The 17,423-nt window shown below is 40.1% G+C and overlaps 1 protein-coding gene and 1 long non-coding RNA gene across 2 annotated transcripts in view; one reads left to right on the plus strand and one right to left on the minus strand.

Moving 5' to 3' along the window:
* MDFIC2 (MyoD family inhibitor domain containing 2) lies at positions 1–9,021 on the plus strand. The gene is made up of 3 exons (XM_072044483.1): positions 1–387; positions 4,910–5,131; positions 8,762–9,021. The coding sequence occupies exons 1-3, from the start codon at positions 240–242 to the stop codon at positions 9,019–9,021; spliced, it is 630 nt and encodes a 209-aa protein (XP_071900584.1). The 5' UTR covers positions 1–239.
* Positions 8,922–17,423, minus strand: part of LOC119718274 (uncharacterized) — a 21,308-nt gene continuing 12,806 nt past the window's right edge. Inside the window, exons 2-4 of the long non-coding RNA XR_005269156.2 lie at positions 13,751–13,805; positions 10,560–10,648; positions 8,922–9,055 (exon numbers count right to left, since the gene is read on the minus strand). This is a non-coding gene — a long non-coding RNA (uncharacterized lncRNA). The remainder of the gene's footprint in view (positions 9,056–10,559; positions 10,649–13,750; positions 13,806–17,423) is intronic.

Raw genomic sequence — 17,423 nt, forward strand, 5'->3', positions numbered from 1 at the left:
CCCCAAAACTTTCTGTACCTACTCCAAATGGGAACTTCTGCTCCTGACAGTGATCCTCTGTCCCATCTCCTCAGCTAAAACTCTCTCTCTTATCAATTTTTCTTTTGGGTTATTTTATCAAAGCAAGGCATAGATATCAAAAAAGTGTACGTTCCACTGTAACCTCCCCTCCCAAGGAAGCATGCTTGCCTCTATTTCTCCCCAAAGCAACAACTTTTAAAGTAGATTACTTACTTTCAATGGCTGGCGGTGATTTGTGTGCTGAACCATGTTTATTTACAGTGTGCCTCTGTACTGTTGTGTTGTTTTTCCACCAAGACAGCTGCACCAGCTCCCTGACTCTCCCAGTGCTCCCCAGGGTGACGCTGAGCACCGAGAACTGCCCAGGTAAGCTGCTGTCCCTGTACACATATTGCACCATGCGTGCATTCCCACTGCTGTAAATTATAATTTATTATTACTTAAAGAACAAATTGCGTCCTTTAGACTGGTTACCAAAAGTTTTTCTTCTTCTTTTTTTTTTTTTTTTAATTTATCTCTTTTTTTCTTTTAAAAACGCCCATCCAAACCTGGGGCTTGGGTTTTATTTTGCTATGAGTCTTTTCAAACCAAGTGAGTTCAGTTCAAGCCTTTAAGCTTACAAGTTATCACCCATCAGGTCTGATGTAGCTCTCCCGGTTCCATCTCAGGACTGAACGGACATGGCACTCAGCTCTTCGAGTGATGAGCACGCGAGATATTAAATAGACAGGCAATGACAGCAGTATGTGGGATAAGGAATGGCAGGGAGATCAGCCCCGCGTTCCTTCGGTGCTTTCTCTGCACTGATACATGAAGATGCCTTAAGGTGAAATTAAGAAGTTACACGTCCTAAACTGCCAGAGTTTCCCACAGAATTCACCATTAAACCTCAGGACTCTTTGCCACAGGAGCGCAAGGCAAGGGGCCATAGCCAGAGCAGCCTGGGAACAAATGTCAGTGGTGAGTAGAGCCACAGACACACACGTCCTTTGCAGCAAGATGTGTACGAGTCCTACATAGGGCGATAGATCAGTTCCTTCTCTTTCCTTCTCTCTCAGAGGCAACTGCCCCCCTGCAGCATTACCTGGCTGCAATCCAATTCAAGACACTGTTGTCTTGAATTCACCTGGCTTAAAAAAAAAAAAATAAATAAAGTCTCTATACTCACATGAAATTTCCATCTCTGTCTTTACATGGGAAACATAGGAAAGCAATCCCAGTCCTCTGCAACAACAGTCAAGGCAAGCTCCAACTTCCCCAGCTAAGGAAGAAAGTTGCAACTCCAGGACACGCTTTATAAATGGTACACTAAGGGTGTTTACCTCTGCCTACCTCTAACAGTCTTACTAATGCTGAATAGTCTCAGCTTTTTTTCATCAAAATTACCTATTTTTCCCCTTCTAATTAAGTTCAGTGGATGATTTCTGCAAGTTAAAAGCACGTCTTTGTGGGCACTTGAAACTGTGGACACAGGCTCTTAGAAGACAGTAACAAAGTCTGACCTCCTGCCCATCTCTAATTGTAATTTAATTCTCCTCCATTCTCATTTAAAAGTAATCATAAATAATCAGTTGTACATAATATATTTTTAAAGCCTATTTGGCTCCACTTATTTGTTCCAATCCCACAACCTATTACTGTTCCATGCAGCAACAAACTATAAAATAGAAAAAAAAAATGCTAACCACTTTTTTTTTTATGCTGGCCTAGCATAATCTTTATTTCTTTAGACACTTTGTGCAAACATTAAATTGATAAAAGACATAATGTAGATGGACCAACAGCTGAACTGAAGGTAATTGCATAAAAATGAAATGGAGACCTATAATTGTACACTGCTTTAGCCTCTCTCGCACTGTTTTCTGGAAGCAAGGATCTCGCTTGTCATAGCAAGTTGCTTGTTACGGTGATTGCGTGAAGACTTGATCTAGCTGTACAAGACAAGTATAACATTACTTAAAGGGAGCTTTTCAAACTAAGAGTCTGACACTAAAATGCACTGTATTTTCAAAGATGTAGTATGCTTTAACAAACAGAAGAGTCCTTGAATGACAGCTTTTGTTACCCTTTTGTTTGATGGTGCTGTATTGAAAAATTCAGGTTATGTCTATGCCTTTCTATTTCTGGTTTTGATTTCTCTTCAACAGCACTTCAAGAATAAAAATTGACTCGAAGCATGAATAGTAGAAGTCGGTGGATACAGTAAATGTTAGTCTGGCATTTACTGATTACTTCCGTCTGATTTTTTTCAGTCTCATTTGTTGAATGCTTAAATGCTTTCTGTGGACCATTGTATTGTGGCAAAAATGGGAAACCGAACAGATATATTGCAATTTAAAATATATCCAGATTAGACTTTAGGGCCAATTTTGAAAGGGGGAAATGATAGAAAATGCCATTCTTGCACAGACCTTTCAATCCGACCCGTGTGTATTCGTCTGCTCAGCCCATGTACGGCTCTCAGCCTGGACAAGCAAGATCCATTTGTAAGATTGGCACCTGAATACCAGGTAGGGCACGTGCCTTTTGGACCCACAAATCAATTATTATCCAATAAAACCGATGCACAAGCAGGACACTGCTTCCTCCAGATCCCTGCTACTTCAATTAGCACAGCCTTTCCTGGAGATGGCGTGTTATTGAATGAAAGCGCAGGGAAAATTGTGATATGTCATTGATTTATAAATGCTGGAAAATAGTGGTTACTGTACCTGTAAGTAAATACATCCAAAACTCATGAATTTTCACATTTTTGGTTTAAGAGTCTAGACAAGAAGTCAGAGAGGGAAAAAAAAGCTATATTTACTTACTCTGAGGGAAAAGCCATTGCCAAATTTTTATAGCCAAGCAAAATCACAGATGTGCTTTGTCCAGGACACTGTTTTTTTACACGCAAATGTGCAACCTACAGCCTTTGCACTGCTGCCTCCCACCCAGAGGAGCCACTGCCTCTCCTGCCCTTCCCAAGCCTCACCTGGGGCGTTCCATCCTTGTAACACTCACAAAACCTGACAGCTGTAGGTTTCCAAGACTCCTTTCTGTGCCACCACTGTCTTACTTCCCTTTCTTTCTATCCCACCAGTCACCCCTTCCCTAAGGCCACCCCATAAACTCTGCAGGACAGGGGAAACTGTTTCCTTCACATCAGACCTTGTCATTACTAGAAGTTAACAACCCAGCCAAACACCTGCCAACAAACATTCTTATGACAATGACTTTAAATGAAAATAATAGCTTACTATTTCCTCTCATCCTCTTCAATGGTATTACTCCTTTACCCAGTTTTTTCACTTCTAGAAATTTCACCACATGAAGATGATCTAAAATAGCATGAAATCTGACTATGAATAATAGTTTAAACAAATCGTTCGTTCATTCTGTAAGTGGAACCATAGAAAAATTATGATCGGAAGGGACCTCTGGAAGTCATCTCATCTGGCCTCTTCCTCAAACCAGGGCTAACTGCAGTAAGAGCAGGTTGCTGGGGACTTGCCTGCTTGAGCATAATTTCCAGCTTCACCAGGGCCTGTTCCAGTGCTTTCCAGAAGAAGAAAACAGTATCTAGCACTGACCTCTGCCTTCTCTTCTCCAGGTCAAACAAGTCCAGCTCCCTCAGCTTCTTCTCTTACATTAGGTACTCCAGACCCATCACCACCTGGGTTGCCTCCACTAGACTCTCTCCAGATACCAGTTATACTCAAACTGCTTCCCCCCACTAGGCAGAATTTTCACTTATTTTGCAATCCACTCATCCCATCCAAATATCCTCCTTTTGGCTACAAGTGGACAGAACTGCAATTTCACACTCTATCAATCTTTTATTGGCTTTTCTTTAATATACAGCAGGTGTCAAAGGTATCTGAAAAACAAGAGAGATGCAGGATCTCTTTTCTAGCTCCTTGCAGCAGAACACAGACCAGCTGCTTTTGAGCACTCACTGCTCCCGTCAGAAAGCAATGTTTGCAAAACTGAGGTGTTTGTAAAGATTGATTTTCTGTATATAGCTTAAGAGCAAGCGTATCACAAGATTTAAGTAAGATAAAAAGTGAGGCTGTGCTTGATGTGAGGTGCAGGAGTTAATCAGCTGTAGATAAGAAGTGACGAGGTTTTATCATCCCAGCAGTAGAAAGAATGACTGTGTTTCTTGGCCTCTTGATCACTTTGGAGAATAAATGAAACTGTTTATCTACCCATGTTTATCTGTTCCTGAGAAGTTCTTCAAGAGCAAATTGAGCTCAGAACTCTTCTTAACCTTTCCCCTAGTTGAGGCTTAAAAGTAAGCTCTCCCTCTCATTTTAGAGCTGCCTCTCTGGCACACTGACAGCATGTGGAGGATCCCATCTTCTAGTTGACTTCCAGGCCAACAACACAAGTGGGGAAGAAATTACGAAACAACGAATCAGGATGTTAAAGAGAGACCATCTGGCTTGCTTTGCAACAAGACTACGAACCATGGCAAGCTGGTACATCTGCATCTAGGTACCACCTACACACACAACGCTGGCTGTAAATTTAGGGAAACGAGCTGCTGTTGAAAAATAATTGTTTTGGCTTTCTTGCATGTCACAAATTGCAACTGGGAGATCACACTCCAAATGGATTTCAACTGAGCCGATAGTTCTGTTCTCCTTCCTCACCTGAACCCACCCAATGGAACTGAGTAGTCACCCTAGCCTATAAACCCCCTGGGTTTAAGAGAAAATTAGGGGTGCAAATATATAAATACTTGTTCTATGAATAAACTTCTCCAAAGAGACTGAAATCATCAGATAAATAGGGTTAGGCCTCGGAAGTAAACACCTGTAGGCTTGGAAATTCTGCATATGTTATTCCTTCAGATCTTTGCCTTAGTATCACAAACAAGTCTTTTTTCTCTTAATCCCACCAGATAACCAGCTTATAAATGAAAAGCATGCAGATGAAAAGCCTGTGAGAAGTATTGTTATGAGTACTGTTGCAGAATTCAGCATCGCAGATGCTTCATCAAAGGAAACCAAAAATGAGAAGAAATTGTCAAACGCAAGCAGATCATCCATTGCTTCCCTGGAGAAATGCAGAGAGTTCACCTACATTGAAGATGATGCATCAGTACGTCAGAGAGACAGCGATGGTATGTTTGATAACACACATTATATTTAAGCTCATTTCTAAATAACATCCAATTCAAGAGAACTATGTGTACCTAACTTGAAATAAATGCTTACATGCTGAATAGGAGATTCAAGACCATAGCCAAAAGCAGTACCAAGTTGCCTTGTAGACACATTTTATGATACATGAGAATCTGTAGATTATTATCTTAAATTGTCAGTGATACTAAATTCACAGAAGAGCTTAGAGCCTATGGAGCTGTTGTGCAATGGAGCTTTTGTACCTTTGTAAGCAGTGTTTGCACGGAGCTACTAATGTCAGTATCAGTTTAAAGTGTCAAACATGGGCCTACTTCTTCCCAACAGCAGGGGCTGTTGCTTTTGCTATTGCAGCAGCTGCTGTGGTTGATGAACAGATGGTGTGTTTTGTGGGCTGGACATGTCCTATAAGGACTTTTTACATATGCAGTTGTACAGACCATTACATCCAATCCTGCCACTCTGCTAGTCCACCACCAAATCTCTCCTAAATCTCTCCTCTACTGCCTACACTGCAAAACTCATGTGGGTCAAAATGAGGAGATCTCTTCAAGCTCCACCATGATTCTGTAGAAAACAGTTTCTGATGACTGAGCAAGGTGGATATATGTGGACAGGACTTTGGGTTAGCTCAGTATGGTCTGCATTTTGAAAAAAACATACTTGAAAACAAAGCATTATGAAAGGTACCTACAAACCAGAACTGCAGCAGAGCCCCAGTAGCTCAAGTGCATTTTTTTCCACATGAACACTACATATTGCTAAAGCAATTTGCTCTGGGAATATTAATCATTGTTACCTTTTCAGAAAGGAAGCTGAGCCTTTTTATTGCAAAAGAGCACAAGTAAAGGAGCAGAATGTTTGCATTATTTTTTATTAGACTCTCACAGACAATAGCCTAACCAAGAGAAAAGGAAGAGAACTGGTTGTGCCCATTACAGACCATGGGCCATGACTCCTGGTCATGTAAATGCTGTACCAACCCTGATTTTAGTGAAATTTTGCTGAGTACCAGCACCCGAGGAGCTATTCCTGGTTATTCACATGGGTGTGGGAAAAAGTGCTTCTGTGAATCATTTTTTTGTTTCTTACGTATGCCTTTTGCAATAATGGCTTAGTATCTTATATAAAGTAGAGTTGGGTTCTATCATGCATTTCATATTAATGATCCCCAAATTAAGAACTTCTAAATACAGATCATCACAATAAACTGCAATGCTTTCAAGGAACCATTACCGTCTCTATTGTAACACCGATCCCATAATAAAAGGAATGTCTCTGGTACATCTATTAGAATGCATTTAATTTCAATTAAGGACATGAAGTATTTATTCCATTTAAGGGACTCATCCCCTAGTCCAGACACTATTTTCTAAGTTTACTGACTATTGGATCAAGCCCCTCAATCGCACACAGGTGAGTACCATGTGATGCAAATAACAGATTTTGTACTCCTTAGAAAGCTAAAAGTGAAGGAAATTAACAAAAAAACAAGCTGTGCTCAATTAATAATGTTAAGGGCTGGATGGAAGCCAAGAGAACCAAAGGAAGCCAGATTTGTGATTGTCACTGCATACTCTGCTCACTCTACTCTGACAAGTTACTGCTTATTTCACACACAAGGCTAAATCTTGCTCGCTGATGCATGGAGAACCTCTGAAAGCAGAGCAATAGCTGAAGAAATCGTGGACTTGCTGAGAGGGGAGCAGATCCAAAGCTCATAGGCCTCGCTGGGGTGACCCCAGTGGCACGAGTGAGCTTTGGACCAGGCTCATACAGAGCTTCATCTGCCTGAGCAGAGAGTGAACTGACAGTCACCAGACAAGAACAGGAAAATTTAGAGATGAGGCAGGCTAGCAAAATTATTAGAAGTTCTTCTTTTGTGGTAATTAATCTACTAATGTAGAGAACGAGAGCTGAGGTCATTGTTCTCACCGAGATAAATGCAATAATGCCTTTTCGCAAACAGCAGGGAAAACAGAGGAGAAAACAGGAGATTGCATCTCCTTTTATGCAGTTTGTGGCTAATTTATTTTCAAATATATAAATGAATGCATAGGAATGGATGTTTAATTGCTAATATCTATTATTTATATACATTACCCCACTTAAAACAGGACAAAAAAAAGCCTCACACATGCAGATTTTTTGAAATGTGTTACATCCATTATCACAGTTCATGGTGTGTGCTCTGATGGGAATTTAAAAGCATCTTTACTGCACATCACAGACTCTGTGCTGAAACATTACTTTATTATTAAAATCTTGTGCTTTTTGTGTGCTCCCTTTCCTGGATGAGGTCCTAAGAATTGTATCTATTCTCTTAAGATTACATAAGCACCATTATGGCTAACGCATTCAGGAAAAAAATGTTATTAGAAAACAGATCTTTGGAGAGAAAAAAAATGGAAAGGTATAGGAAGGAAATTTCATAAACATAAGATACTTAAGAAGAATAGTCTTAATTACACCATGGACTACTGGATAAAATGATTACATTTTCTACACTGTAAATTTCATACAATTAAATGCAGCAGTGTCACCTTATAAAATGTTTCAATTTTATAATTATTTCAGTTCATTTACTTAGAAAAAAATATAAGCATGAATTTACTAAGTATCACCAAAATCCAGTCATTCTTATTCAACAGAACTGACTTAGAAGTTAGTTGTGCTTGTCTGAACTCAAATAGATCTTGACATATTTAAATAAGTATTAAAATTGATAACATTGGTGATGATATGCTACTTAGAAAGAAGTTCAATCACGTTATTCATTCTTGCTACCTGCTATAGCTGCTTTATATATACATGTATATAAATATAAAGACGTTGGCATGATTTCTTAATTTTGTTTTTTTATCGAGAAAGCTTTCTTCAAAAAGAAAGAAAAAAAAAAAAGCGTAATTCTGGAAACTTCCTGGCAGTGAACTTTATGTTACGTGAGACAGAAAATGCCACAACAGAACCAATGCAGTTGAATGAGTTCACAGTTAGTCATTCTAGGGCAAGGAATGCGGTTATAACCATATGCTTTCCTGAAAGAACCAATGAAAAGACATTCATATTGTTGAAGGCATTTTTCTTTTCCAAAAAACAAGGAGGGAAAAAAATTTGAAAGGTTTGGGTCTTTGCGCTCCAACGAGATTCACACAGTCAGAATCTCACACCTGCTCAGAGCCCTGCTGCACTCCGAGGCGCATTCCCCAGATGCTGTTGTTTGAACTGTGGGTAGTAATTAATTGATTTTCGAGGGGAATGAATAGAACAGAACAGAAAGTTTTTGCCATAGGCAGCCAGAGTTTGGGGAATACTCGCTGTCTCCACACAGACGTCCTCGCTGATACTATTTTCCAAACTTTTGTCTCATTGCCCAAGCAGTTCAAGAACACTTGCTCCTCTGCACTTCACCTCCCCAGAACATTTTCACCCAGATTATTTTACTATTTTCATGTCACTTTATTTTTTCCCCCAGGACAAACAACGTAAGAAATACTTCCATAGAATCGAATGAAAGCATTTATCTCATTTCTGCGTAGTCACAGTAGCCTAAACGTGGGTAATCAAGCAGGCCCTTTTTCTTATGTCTTGCTGCTTTTCCTTTTTCTTAGATGAATGCGCAACACTTATCCTGGCCTGCTTGTTCTGCCAGTTTTGGGACTTTCTTATAATGCTGCCTGATACCTGTGAACATTGGCTGACAGATACCTGTTGTCCATCCAATAGATACTACCAGACTTCCAACGAAGACCACTCCAACAACGACTGCAACTGTGACTGTGACATTGATTGCAGCCTTTTTGAGTCCTGCCATGAGACTGGTGAATGCCTGGAACTTGCCATGGAGATTTCTGAAGTTTGCTATCGCTAATAGGAAAATATTAGACACAATTCCTGAAAATTTCCTGGAAGGAAAATGGCAGAGTACAAAGGAGATTTTTTTATTATTATTATTTATTAATAACAAAAATAACCAGAGTGTTTGCCAACCAGGACTATGTGCATCATGCTGCTCCCACCCTGGAGGTCTGTATATCTGTACCATACTGATTGTACAATAATAAAGGGCAAAAAAGGGTCTTCTCCTTTGCCATAGACAACAAGAGAATTCCTAAGTGCCAAGCGTACTCAATGCTTTATCCACTTTCAATGCAATGCTTTTATAAACCCTTAATTGCTTTAAACATGGATTTTCCTCATTCACAAACACAGGACAAATTAGGACATTCTTTTAGGACTGATATATACTAGTTCATCTTCCTAATGGATTCATACATAAACATGTATTACACATTGTTGGTTATTATTAATAATGTATGATACAGCATCATTTTATAATTAAAAATTTATTTATTCAATCTCTTAAAACACACTTATATGCTCAGTTTAGGTAGAAAAGAAAATTAAATGAATTAGAAACCATGCTAGCTGTAATTACAGCAAATGTCTCTAAAAATCTCCAGTGAATTTTGTAGAGGAAGCATTTTAACAGGGTAGTGCAATTCAACAGCGTATTAATGTGCGTGCCTATGGTTATGTAATAACAGGTTATGCCTATTGTTCATTAGTTATAGGAAAGGGCTCCTTAAGTGTAATTAGCCTAAATGGGAATTGACTGCACACTTTCAGAGGAGAATTACCCCATGGATAGCCAGTAACTCCTTTGCCTGATTTTCATCTGTAAGAATTCTGCAAGCAGCAGAATATTGCCATCTACTCTAGTGGAAACAGGCATCTCCACCTGCGCACAAAAGATTACAAAATGACAGTATCTATCCTGGTTGTGCTTTCAAACTCTCTCTATCTCTTTTCTGATGGCAGGTCTGATTAATAAAAAGGAAATACATATTGCACATTACACATATGACAACAAAAGCATGTAAATTCAGCTGCCTCAGGGTGCAGAACGATTGCATTAAGCACAGAGGAAAATACAGAGTTGCTTGCTCACATTAGATATTTATAGACTAACACCAAAGACCATGTTTGCTTTGTATAGTCACTAAAAGTTCTCCCTAAAACCCCACTGATCTCAATGCAGAATTGCCTGGGGAATCCCAAACAAGAATCCTGGACAAGATGCCAGGACACTCAGCTTTGCTGAAATCATTGAAGCCACTTGTTTAATAATCCGAGTCTCAAATCTCTAGTCCTGACACACAAATATTTAATGAATGGAAACAAAGACTCATGTGAATTTCCATCCTCCCACCCCCTTCTGGAAATTCATGCTTTCAGAAAATTGGAAGTAAGAAGGAGGTAGAAACGTTAACGATCTTTGTCAGATATCTTACAAAGCTTAGTGACCTCTTAGCAGATTAAACGCCTTTTTTTTTTTTATAATAAATAAAAAATGAGGTGGCTTTGAGGACAATGAACCTTAGAAGCGCAGCAAACAGCCCAGCATACCTTGTTTCTGTACTCCTTCCAGGATATTGGTGGGGAGTAGGATAGCTTTGCTTCTTCTAATGGCAACATCCTTTGTGAGTTGCAGTCACCTGAAGGAACAAAGTCATTAGTGCTTAATTGTCGTACCTGTGCCAGCCTGCCAGATGCGGTGGGTCCCAAACACAGAAAGTGCTCACCACCACCATCTGCGAGGCTCTGAATTTGTGCACTCTGGGCTGAGCAATGCTGATTTTTAACGCTTCAGTTTGTATTCTCCCACGTGTTTTTGATCTTAAACCTGGCCATACCATGACTAAACCGTCAGGGCAACATACTGGGAGTTGGCCACAGGCTTGGATTAGTCCACATCTTGCTGCCACAGGTCATCTTCAACAAGTTGGCAAGCAGACATGTGTGACTACAGACACTGACCAAAACCAGTTAAGAGTCAGAAAAGGAGAAATCTTGCCCCACATATCATTTCTAAGAGGAGTACCAATACACACATCAGTGATGCACACAATACTTGCTGCTGATGCTGCCATCCAAAACAGTGGGATTTCATACGTGCAAGGGCTGGAAGGAGCCTGAGAGGAAACCAGTTCTCTTCAACTGTTTTCAGAGTAATCATTATCAAAAAAAACTTCATGTTGTAATCCATTGGTTGGCAAACTGAGGTCATGTCTATTATAGGGCATGGGTAAGGTCAAAGACAGATTTACAATGGACATGACCATAGCCATGGCTAGACAGGATATCCCAACAATATGAATTGAATTACACTGTGAAAAATATTAAAAACTGCTGATGTCATGAATAGGGGTGTTTTAAACAGTGCAGCAATATCTTCTTGACTAAAGTATACAAAGACACATTGCTCAGTTTCCTGTTTTAGGAAGCAGATTTTCAGTGGCCTTCTGTATAAGCAACAAAATCTTGAAAAATGTGTTAATACTTTTTTCCATATTTAATGGTCTTCATACCTTATTTCATGTAGCAGAGGAGAAGCAGCTGCTCATGACGACTTTGTTTTCTGTAAAACTGCTAATTGTACTGTTATACTTTCATGACACAGGGACCACTCAATACACTGATTGAAAGTCAGATTTTTTTTTCCATTAAGCATTCCAGAAACTGGATTTCCTGTTTGGAGAGCCACCCTATTCCTATATTAAACTGACTTCCTCAGCCAGAGAAATACCCATTTATCAGATAAGAACATGGGTAGACATTCCAGTTAAACAGAAATATCAATATCAAGGAACAATTCAAGGCGCTCTCTGCATTTTTTATTTACTGTGGAGAAAGGCCTGAGCATGCGAGTAGGAGGCGTTCGGTGGATGGCTGTTCTGAACATGTTGGACTCAGCTGTGCTCCCAGAGAGATGTCAGCTCTGCAGTGTGTGAAACCGGCTCCTCAGAACAACAAATAAACGTTACCATTTTGCAAACGGGAACATCGCTCCGACACGACGCCTCTCCTCAGCACCATAAATGAGCTGACAGATTGGTTGGGGGAAGAGAGAGACGGAGATAATAACGAGGAGCTATATTGCTACCTTCTACAGGAAGGGACCATAGGATGCTCTCTAAGGATCTCCTCGTGGAAACGTCTCACTGATCTCATCCTTTAAAGGAAAACGTCTCTCTCTTTTCTGTGTGCTCACAGGACACAATACTGATTTGGATGCAAATTCTTTACAGCAGAAATTGTCATTTGCTAAATGTTGTACTGCACCCAGCACACATAGGACCCGATCAAAAGGCGTCAGGGTGCTTCTCAAAGGTAAAAGAGAAGTTATCTTAAAGGAAATGAAATTCTCCAACTGAACATGAGCCCTTCCACTTGTAGTTCTGGTGCCTTACTCTCCATGCGCAGTAGGAGTCCCTTAGATATGAGGTAAACAAAGAGTAGCCTGCGTAGTTCTCCGAATAAAGGAACGGAGCAGATCATGTTATCTCTTTTGACTTTCCTCTACTTCCTAGAGCATTTTGATCATTCATATTCTCTTCAGCAGTCACAACCAGAATAACCAACCTCTTCCAAATGTCAAGACAACAATGACTCTTGCCTTAACTTCAGCGCTGCTTAAAAGATTCAGGCTGCATGCTACAGCAGAGCTCTAGAAAACGTTGTTTCTCAGGAAGAAAGCAAAATATGGGAGCAAGTAAGATGCCTGCAATCATATTTCATCTATTGTTATGCCTGTATATATTGAAAACTTTCAATACTGTTTGACTAAGAATGTGTAACTATTAAATTTATCTTTTAATTACATGAAATGGGTGGTTCCAATCTGCCTTTTGCACTGCTGTAATTTCACCTATGTCAAGCTGTATTTTAACTCTCTTAAATGCAAGGTAAGTTTCCCATTATGCAAGAAAATCAGGTTACCACACAGACTGGGACCACCAGGCACTGCTCTACCATAACTCACAGTAACTGAGTATTAATCATGATTAATAGTCTATCATTCCTGTGGTTAAAAATATGAAAAAAGGAAGGCAGGTTATTGAAAAACTGTACTTTCTCTTTGCATACCTCATATAATTGCAGAGCAGATTATACGGAATTCAATATTCTGCCGGTAACAATCTAGATTTCCTTCGCGTTGCACGCGAACAGGAATCGTCACCATCTGATGTGTGTTCTGTGGCCTGTGCGAAATGAGTTGGTGGGTGCAAGCCAACTCATAATGGATGTGTGCCCATCGCACAAAAAACACCATTATAATTGGTACCCTTAGGAAAAATGCCAAGGCCTGAACGTAAACGCAGTACTTTCTGTCCCAAGTGCTAGCTCTTCCATGGTCAGAGCTGAGGCATAACAGAAAGAGCAATGCTGAACTGCACCTACTGCCTCCATAAAGGGCCTCGCTCCCCTGAGGTACCCGCTGGCACCTCAGATTCCCCTTAAAACCAGGAGAAAAGTCGCCTTTAAGGGTCATACCCAGCATACCTCTCACTCCCGCCCCTGCCATGTCACCATGGAGGGTGCAGGAGCAGGAAGCGAAGCAGAGGAAGTGGCTGTCAGGATATAATTTGTCCCCTTTTTAGGTGTGGAAGAGAGCTAAGAGAAAACTATCAGCACTAAATATAAAGTATTTATTCAGGAATCCCCATCCGAAATCCGAGAAAATGTTGAAAGGCAGAAAATGTTGAAAGCCACAGTTACCATTTTGTAGGGCTTTCCTGTGGAGAGCCACCACACACCTTGGATTTCAGAAGACTGTAGACTTCTAACCAGTTCACAGGCCACACGAGTATCCTGAATAAAATAAAATAAATAAAATAACATATCTCTCATAGACACTCTGTTGATGGCCTGCCTGAGCAAAGCAGTTTAAGTGACAAAGTAATATTGGAGAAGCCTGCTTCCTTGTCAGAGAACCTTGCAACTGAAACAGTCAGTCATGTCCTCGTGCCAAAGTATATTAAAATGACCACGGTAAAAGAAAAAGAAAAAAAAAACTATACCTTGTACAAGTGCACAGGAAAATCACCATCAATATCATTAAGATGCAGACTCAATTTATATTGCCAGTTTTGCCATGATTTCTATGAAGTAGAAAATAATGCCAGAGAGCAGTGAAGAAAATATTATTAGATCAACTGTATAAAAAGCATGAGTGATTCCATTAGCAAGCACAGCTGAGAAAAGACAGGATTTAAATCAAATCTAAATATGATAAGATTATACAGCCAAAGTGACATGTCCATTTTAGAAAACACACAGGATAGGGAAAGAAACAGCAGAACAAAGTAGAGTTTCTGCTTTATGCTGTAAAATGTGGTGGCTTACACAACATTCAAAAACCTGATAGAAGCATCCTGCCAGCTCCTCAGTTTTATGCTGTACTTGTTCTAGCTAAATAACAAGTGTGAAACTAATATACAGGAAGACCTTTCTTCATCTTTATTTCGGTGTATTTGTATCGTTCATTTCCTCAAAGTGTTAATACGCCTTACTGCTTGGTACAGTCACTGCACACACAGACGCGCCTGCTCAGGAAACAGCAGAGCTGCCCACAGACCCCCTGTTTCAGATCCTAAAAACTTTGGGGATGTTGTACTACGTCTTTGAGGACAAAGAAAATGTGCTGAAAGTTGGTATTCAATAACAGAGACAACCATTTAAAATGAAAGGCCCAGGTTTTCTGATCTGTTCTCTTTTGGAATAGAAGAGCTTGCCCTGGATTTCAAGAGAATTTTCCTTAAAAAATGTAGCTGGAAAAATCTCTCTCCAAATAATGATTTTGGCTAGTACAGTGTCCAGCAGACTTTACTGTATACAGACAGTAACAGGTAAAGAATTAAGAAACAGAGAGAGATGGCATTTCTTTTGGTAAGGTCACTGATAACAGTTGTTACAGGTTGTGCTCTCCAGCTGCTCCCTGGAGCAGGTTTCTTTCCAAGTCATCTTTGTGGCTTCTACTGCATCAGAGGCAAATGAGCTGCAGAGCGCAAGGAGGACAAGCACAGGTGGGCCTTTGCCCCAGCTGCTGGAGCTTTCTGCTTCCACACCACTGCCCACTCCTTTCCTCGTTTACATCCAGGTGGACTCTCTGAAATAAGTCTCATTTGTAAGGGATTTCAATGCTGTTCAAAATCAGGAGTGGAAAAGGACATGCATCAACATTCGCCTTCTCAAATATATAATCAAATATTGATCCATTTTCAGTCCCTTGATTTTACTACGCATTTCAGAGTTTCCTATATTTTGTAACCCATACACACCATAAAGTCATCACTGAGAGGGGAAGCTGGAAAAATCCAGCTACCTTTCCAAATGGAAATCAAAAGATATATTTTTAGCTACGTTAAGCCAACTGCATGCAGCTCTGCACACTTATGTAATTCCAACATAAAAATAATCCATAATATTCCAGAGGAACAAATCCAATTCTTAGTCATATAAATTTTCATATAAGTCCATCAAAACCCATTCCAAAAATGTCTCAGTCTCTCTGAGCACTAGAGCTGGAACAAAAGAGCGAGTCCTTTAAAATGCCTTTGGAGCTTCCAGGGATGTTAAATCTAATTGCCCTTAGCACAGCACCGATCCACAAAGGTTTAAGTCATGGAAAATGTATTTTACCTTTATGCAAGATATACTACGCAAAGTTTATCGTGGCACAATAAAGCTAGATCTAACTTTGTGCACATTTCAGACAGAGAGAAATTAACCTTTGATGCTTCACTTTGACTGACTAATCAGGCCAGAAAAATGTGTCTTCTCATTGCAGATATGCAATACTATATTAAGTTATATGACACAGTACAGTATGATATGATAAAATATCAATTTGTGCACTTGAGTGTGTGTGTACGTAGAAATCCATATTTATACTCAAGACTATTTATAGCAATGCCTCTGTGTTCCAAGAAGCAAGAAATGATGGAGAGTGGGCAAAGATTAATTGTGATAAAAACCTTCATAAGACAAAGCCAGATCAGCATTATTTGTTAATACTTTTAGAAGCTGTATAATTATCAGAGCTAAAGTAGAGCAGAAATTTTCCAATAAAATGGTTGGTCATGACAGAACGATCATTTGCTTAAACTGACCTTACAGCATCACAGGCAAGAAAGTGTTGGGAACCGAATGTTTCCCTGGAAAGCGCTGCAGGGCTTTGGCAGCCCACAGAAACAAGAACCCAGTCACTTTCCTGGGAGCCTGGAAGTCCTTGGGATTCAGGTCAACCATCTGTGCCATTGCATTCAAATGTAAAATAAGAACTAGAATAGAAACCTTCCTTTTTTTCCGGAATGAGTTTTCTCTGACCATCCTTCTATACGAGCTCTTTCAATTTCTAATGTCTATCTCAAGCAGTATTTTTTCGCCAAACTTCAGAATCCCTGGTGGAATAAAAACCCCTAGCTTTGTGTGTAACAGCTGTGTCAAGACCAGTGTTTTATAGGCATGGGAGGAGACTACGTCTGACCCAGAGGAGCTCCTAATTTTAAAGACAGAAAGGGAGAAATGTAAGACTGTACAGTCTGCAAACAAGAAATCAGGACTAAGGGACCAAGGGTGGATTTCTCCCTGGAGAACTTTATATCCTCAGCTAGGAATCTGACCTGTATCAAGGGGACCCCAGGGATGAGACGTGTTTATAATGCAGCCAAGGACTCTTGTTTCCTAGGTCCAATCCCTTGGCGCACTCAACACTCCTAAGAGGTGTCTACTCCATAAAGACCCAAGAAAATTTAAGAAGCCTTTAAAAAAAAAAATTTGCAATGGCATGTCTTCTTAACCAACATCATGGAAAAGTCACGCTGCTCTGTATATAGCCTTCAGGATTGTGTCTGCAACACTTGAAATCCTGCCCAAGTCTGGCTTCGCTCTCACTAACAGGTACTCTGTGTGCTTCTGCATCTTTTCCTACAAGCAAATGTTGCAACTTTCCTATTGCGACAGCTGTAATAGGCATTCACTTTACTCTGTTTTTCCTTAACACTCCTGATTCCTTTTATATCTAGTTGGGAATACGCTCAAGCGCTAATGGCACTTGTTCAGCCATCCAGAGAAGGCACAGCGTCGCCTTTCTAACTATTTGTATTTCTTCATCTTGGAAATCTGGACTTTGCTGAGATCCAAATGCCTGATATTTAACTTAGATTCATCCCTCTTAAGGTCAGAAGACACCATTAAAATTATCTGGCAACACAAGATCAACATCTACTTGGAGAGAGGAGGTTTTAAATCAGTCATTCCTTCCTCCTATTTCTGTTTGGGCAACGAGAGGAGCCCAGGTGCCAGATAATTAAGTCACCACTGACAGATGAGACAGGTGATAGACCTGCATCCATATGCTGTCACTTCTAGTTTGGTAACCTCAAGGGATGTGGCTTGCTCTGCATGATAGCGATCTGCAGCTGCTGG

Source organism: Anas platyrhynchos, chromosome 13, assembly GCF_047663525.1.
Source record: "Anas platyrhynchos isolate ZD024472 breed Pekin duck chromosome 13, IASCAAS_PekinDuck_T2T, whole genome shotgun sequence".
NCBI classification, from domain to species: Eukaryota; Metazoa; Chordata; class Aves; order Anseriformes; family Anatidae; genus Anas; species Anas platyrhynchos.